The 6,743-nt window shown below is 40.7% G+C and overlaps 1 protein-coding gene across 1 annotated transcript; it reads right to left on the bottom strand.

Moving 5' to 3' along the window:
- Window positions 1–1,583: 1,583 nt before the first annotated feature.
- LOC145736245 (protein CFDP2-like) lies at window positions 1,584–2,758 on the bottom strand. Its single transcript, XM_081990548.1, has 2 exons — window positions 1,682–2,758; window positions 1,584–1,640 (listed from the first exon to the last, which is right to left on the bottom strand). The coding sequence occupies exons 1-2, from the start codon at window positions 2,756–2,758 to the stop codon at window positions 1,584–1,586; spliced, it is 1,134 nt and encodes a 377-aa protein (XP_081846674.1).
- Window positions 2,759–6,743: the final 3,985 nt, after the last annotated feature.

Below are 6,743 nucleotides of genomic sequence, written 5' to 3' on the forward strand. Positions count from 1 at the left end.
CAGAGAAAATTTTGTCGTAAAAGTAACTATATTTTGAGAGTGTATAGCTTTAAGTACTAAAGATTGCAAATTTGTAATTAAATTAACTTAAAACAGTTTTAATTAACTTGGCATCAGTAACCTTTTTTTTTAGTAAAGTGCCCTTTGAAAGTGGCCATAGCAAAGGTCATTCTCTAGGAAAAGGAGGTGTAACATAGTTAGTTGAAGTTGTAACAGTTCATTGACATGCATAGCTAAGTATTATTATTAATCGTATTGCATCAATCGGTGCGCTATTATAAGTATTTTATGTATACACAGCAACCTATATTATATTGTATGAGTAGGCATAATAGAGTACAATAAATATAATTGATTTATTCAGCAAATATATATTGAATACAGGGAACTTGCCGGAGTATCATTTACTACCTTTACACTCTGTTACTCCACTACGTGGAAAATTTTGCGAAAGGATTTGGGTGTAAAACCTTATAAGATGCAGCTGGTGCAAGAATTGAAGCCACACGACCTCCCACAACGTCTAACATTTGGTGAATGGGCGCTGGCAAAGTTGGAGGAAGATCCATTTTTTTATCGAAAAATTGTGTTCAGCGACGAAGCTCATTTCTGGTTGAATGAATACGTCAACAAGCAAAATTGCCGCATCTGGAGTGAAGACCAGCCAGAAGCATTGCATTAGCTACCGAGAGCTACCAATGCATCCCAAAAAAGTCACTGTTTGGTGTGGATTATGGGCCGGTGGCATCATCGGGCCGTACTTCTTCAAAGGCGACGATGGCCGGAACATTACTGTGAATGGCGAGCGCTACCGTGTGATGATTGACAATTTTTTTTATGCCCAAAATGGAAGAATTGGACATGCCTGACATGTGGTTTCAACAAGGCGGTGCCACATGCCACACGGCACGCGAATCAATGGCCAAATTGAGAGCCGCCTTCGGTGAACAGTTTATCTCACGTTTCGGGCCCGTCAATTGGCCGCCTAGATCGTGCGATTTAACGACTTTGGACTATTTCTTATGGGGCCATGTTAAGGCTCATGTCTACAGGGATAAACCAGCAACGATTGACGCACTGGAAGCCAATATTGAAGCATTTATTCATGAAATACCGCCCGATATGTTGGAGAGAGTGTGCCAGAATTGGACCTTGCGCATGGGCTATCTAAAGCGGAGCCGCGGCCAACATTTACATGAAATCATCTTCAAACGTTAAATTATATTGATCGTTCTATGGATTCCAATAAAGATTTCATCAATTTTTTAAAAAATTTTGTGTTTTTTTTGATAATCAAATCCTATACCTCTTAAAAAATCACCCTTTATATTGCATCCAAACATAATTACCCCAAGGCACTTAAGGTATGAGTTGACAAAATTAAAATTAGTATCAAATTTGGAATTACAATAAAATAATAATCATAATAATACCATTTTTTTTTTTGCCTTCCTCTAGACATGTGTGACCTAAGTACTTTCATGTTTGAGTTGTTTTCAATAGTTTCTTTTATCAGCTGACTATTGTAGGATCTCAGGTCTTTTCGGCTTTCTTTGTTTATTGTTTTACATAACTCCTTGTATTCATTTGAATCTCTGCTCGTTATTTTCCTTTGCTCCATCAGCTTCAGTGTGTTTAAGCTTAATTTCGGTGTTTTTTCTGTTTTGTGCTTAGAGCATACTTTCTTTGTTGCCACCTGGATACTGCTGGCTATTGTTGCCGAAAATTCCTCTAGTTCCATCTTCCTCAGGCAGTTCAAGTTGTGCAGCTTTGTGTTTAGAATAGTTTGGTATTCTTCTGCTCTTGACGTCAGGGTTTCTGTAGTTGGATAATTCCCTTTTTGAACCATCCTTTTCCTTTCGACTTTGGTGTTAATAATCATCTTTGCTCGAACTAGTCGGTGATCGCTGCCTGTATCAAAATGGTTCAGAACAGACACGTCCTGGCATATGTCTCGTCTGTTAGAGATTATGTAGTCTATTTCGTTTTTTATTTGCCCGTTCGGGTTTCTCCAAGTCCATTTCCTTTGGGGGGGTTTCTTGTAAAAGGTGTTCAAGCAATATAGATTTTGGTGTTGGAGGTACTCCAGCAGCATTCCTCCTCTGTCGTTTCTGCTTCCTAGCCCATACGATCCAATGTTTGGTGGGTCGCCTATACTTTTCTGGCCAATTTTGGCGTTAAAGTCCCCTATAATAATCTGAAACCTAGCATTTCCCGCCCTTTGGGCCTTCTCGATGTCTTCGTAGAATTGTTCGGCTTCTTGGTCCGGAGAGGAGCTTGTTGGAGCGTATACTTGGATTACTTGCATGGAATGTCTTTTATTGATCTTCAGTATAATATAGATTACTCTGTTTGAAATGGCTTCCATTTTTGTGACTAGGTGTTTCAGTCTTCTATTTACCATGAGCGCCACTCCCCCGATATGTGAGTTCGTGTCGGCGTTCTTTTGATAAAATAGATGTCCAGACCTGAGAGTGGTCGCATCCTCTCCTTGAAGTCTAGTTTCGCTTAGGCCAAGTATATCCCAGTTGATGTGTTCTAATTCGTTTTCCAGCAGCTCAAGTTGTTCCCTCGATCTCATAGTACGGATATTGTAAGTGGCTATTCTGATTTCTCCCTTCGGGACAAAGTTGTAGTTTGGGTTTATTGAGTTTTTGCCTCCCCCAGAATCCACGAGGCAGACTGGTTTATCAGTGCGAGATTCTGAGTTTTTCACTCTACTCGCCTGGGGTACAGTTTCTGTTTTAGAACTCAACATGGTTTGGTTTTGGAAGGGTTTGGCATTAAAAGGCCACGCTTGCCGAGCGTGTTGGCCAGTTCTAGTTTCAGCCGCCCACTCTGGGTCAGACGCTGTTGTGGGTCGCCCCTCTGGAGTCAGACACCCACTTGCAGCCGCCCACTCTGGATCAGACGCTGCGTTACCTGTTGGTCCGCGGGAGGTATTTGATTTCCCTCCTACCACCCATATCTGGGAGGCATTCCCCTATCCGCCACCTGGGGACGCGCCCTCTAGGGGTTACAGGCTCCCCCGAGAGCCAGGCAAAAACTTTTTAAAATAAAGGATAGGAACGGGGAAATTGTTACAGACAAAAAGGGTGTAATAAATATCATCCAAGGCTTCTACAAGGACTTGTATACATCAACTCTGCCTAAACCAGACAGCGTTAAGCAAGAAATTCTAAATGTGGGATCGGAGGATATACCAGAAGTAAACAGGAGCGAACTAAGAAAGGCCCTTAAACAGATGAAAAACAAAAAAGCACCGGGAGAAGACCGTATCACCGCCGAAATGCTGAAGATGGGAGGAATAACGCTTGAACATGCCCTTTGTGTCCTTCTAAACAAATGTATTAGCGAAGAGAAAATACCAAAACCTTGGCAAAACGCTGAAGTTATTTTAATCTTCAAAAAGGGCGACAATACCAATATTGCAAACTACCGACCGATCAGCCTTCTTTCACACCTGTACAAGCTCCTCACAAAAATTCTGACCAACCGACTGACAAATAAGCTCGATTTTTACCAGCCAGTCGAGCAAGCAGGATTCAGAAAAAAATATGGTACAAATGATCACCTACAAACCGTTCGCACTCTAATAGAGAAATGCACCGAGTACAACGTACCCCTACATCTGGCGTTCGTCGACTACGAAAAGGCCTTTGACTCGGTTGAGACCTGGGCGGTTCTGAACGCAATGAACGAGGCAAGAATAGACACAAGATACTCCAATCTTATAAAACACATCTACGAAAATGCTACATTGCAAGTAGCCATTGACGAAGATACATCAACGGATAAGATTAAAATAGAAAAAGGAGTCCGTCAAGGGGATACCATATCCCCTAAACTATTCACATTGGCATTGGAAAGCGCCTTTAAAAACTTGGCCTGGGAAAACAAAGGTATCAATGTAGATGGAACCCGACTGAATCATCTACGTTTTGCTGACGATATTGTTGTCATCAGTAACGACATCAATCAGCTGAAAGATATGTTGGAAGAACTGCAGGAAACATCAAAACAAATCGGGCTCAAGATGAATTTAAATAAAACCAAAATAATGACCAGCGAAGAGACGGCAATAACCATAGAAGGCTGCACTCTAGAACACGTTGAGGAATACATATACCTGGGCCACGCTATCAGACTGGGAAAACAAAACCAAACAAACGAAATATCCCGGAGAACAAGACTCAGCTGGGCAGCATTCGGTAGGCTAGGCTACATTCTGAAATCCCAAAGTATCCCAATCAACCTTAAGCGGAAAGTCTATGAGGCCTGCATTTTACCCGTAACAACATACGGACTGGAGACTATGACACTTACAGAGAGAAGTGCAGAGAGGCTCAGAACAACTCAAAGAGCCATGGAGCGCGCCATGCTGGGAATCAGCCTCAGAGATCGAATAAGAAACGAAGAGATCCGAAAAAGAACAAGGGTAACCGATGTTATCAGAAGAGCAGCCGAACTAAAGTGGCGATGGGCGGGTCATGTTGCAAGGCAGGATCCATCTAGATGGACTAATAAAATAATGCAGTGGCGCCCAAGAGCCACAAAAAGAAATGCAGGGAGACCCCCAAAGCGATGGCGGGATGACATCCAGAAGATAGCAGGAAGATCCTGGTTTCAAACTGCCCTGGATAGACGGACATGGAAATCATTGGAAGAGGCCTACATTCAGGAGTGGATGGACATAGGCTAAAGAAGAAGAAGAAGAAGAATAATACCATATATTTACCGCCTTCTGTAAGAGGCATAACTTATCGTGCAAAAAACCCATAAAAAGACAAAGCATTAGAACAGAGCAAACCAAACCAGAAGTGATTTATGGTTTTTTTGATTTGTATGAAAAAACTGTAGATGATTTGGGTCTCCGTGATAAACCATCCCAAATATTTAATCTGGATGAGACGTCCCTCTGTCATGACCCCAGTAATACTAAAGTAGTTGCCGAAAAGAACAAAGCTGTCTTTAGGCATACTCAAGGTACAGGACGAACAAACACATCAATACTGTTTGTTGTGTCTGCAAATGGGGACAAACTGCCCCCCTTCATTCTATATAAGGCGAAGCATTTATGGGATATATGGATGCCAGAAAATGCATTTCCTAATACAGGATATGCGGCAACAGCAAGCGGGTGGATGACAGCCGATTCTTTTTATTCTTGGTTCAAGAATAGCTTTTTGAATAATTGCCCAAATGAAAGACCTTTGCTTTTAATTTTTGATGGACATGTGTCTCATATTTCAGATAAGTTAATTAGGCTAGCTTTACCAGAAAATGTATCGCTGTTAAAGTTACCTGCACATACGACTCATATTTTGCAGCCCTTGGATGCCCTGCCATTTGGAATTTTAAAGAAAACATGGGATGAGAAGCTTACAATATGGCAAAGAGAAAATTACGGAACGTCCTTAAGCAAAGCAAAATTTGCTGTTATGATTGGAGAAATATGGGCTAATTTTCCGACAGCTTTAATAAAACGGGCCTTTCAAATCACTGGACTCTACGACGATAGAACAAACCATAAAATAAATAGAGCTGCCATGAAAGAGGATATATTTAATGCTCAAGAATTAGCAGCGTACAAGGGCAGCAAGCAAATCCAGCCAAATCCTGAAAACGAGGAAGAAAAAAATTTGGAAAAAGACCACATACCTGCCGTTGAAATTTCACCAACTACGCTCGATGATGTAGATCTTCCATCCACTTCGGGACTTAATGTGCCAACAGCAGTAGAGAAAGATAGCGAACCCCCCAAACATGAAAGAACATCATTTGAGACTCTACTTTTACAGAAAATATCATGCTCAAAGAAAACCCCGAACAAAAGAAAGAAAATCGGAAATTCAAATTTTGGAGACGTTTTAACCAGAGAAGATTACCTCGAAAACTTAAATAAAACAAAACAGAAATGTGACAAGAAAGCCAAGAAAAATGTGAAGCGTCAAGACGATTCCAGTAGCAGTTCTTCAGATATCTCCATTCACTCTGAGGGCGATGAGTACCAAGAAGTGGAGACCCTTCAAGACTTAGTTGAGCTAGAATCAACAAGTGCAATGATCGACGAACCAGAAGACATTTTTCATATGACACCAGGTGCATGGGTACTAGCAACATATGCCACTAAAAAAGTTGTCAAGCGCTATGTTGGTCAAATACTCAAGATCAACCAAGACGATTCCCTTGAAATAAAATTTGCCAGACGAAAGAAAGATTATTTCATTTGGCCGGAAGTAGAAGATATTGATACCAAAACAGCGGACCAAATATACCAAGTCCTTCCTACACCTACCACTGGTCGAAGAGGAGAAATAAGGTTTCCAATACAATTTAGTGGCCTCAATGTTCAATAAGATGTTTTACAATATGTTTTGCGTTAATTTCCTACGTTTAATAATGAATGGATGTTATTTGGTTTGTTTTTTGTGGAAATGTATATTTTTTCAGTATATGTTTGCGACGTAGTCTAATTGTGACATTCTTTAGAAATGTTTCTAAACCCATCCTAAAACATAATGTGGCTAATTGTGACTGAAATATAGTCACAACTAGCTTCAATTTAAGTAAAGGAGATGGTCTGCGGAGGTGTCACAATTAAACCATTAGGATGTCACAATTAAACTTTTGGACGTTAAATGTGACACTCCAAATGATTTTTAAAAAACACATGTTACATTAATTTTTTAATGAACAGAACTGAAATTTTCAGTTAGGGGGCAGCGCAGATCCCCTATTAA

Source organism: Ips typographus, linkage group LG12 (assembly GCF_016097725.1).
Source record: "Ips typographus isolate SLU linkage group LG12, UJ_Ityp_2.0, whole genome shotgun sequence".
In the NCBI taxonomy this organism is placed as follows: Eukaryota; Metazoa; Arthropoda; class Insecta; order Coleoptera; family Curculionidae; genus Ips; species Ips typographus.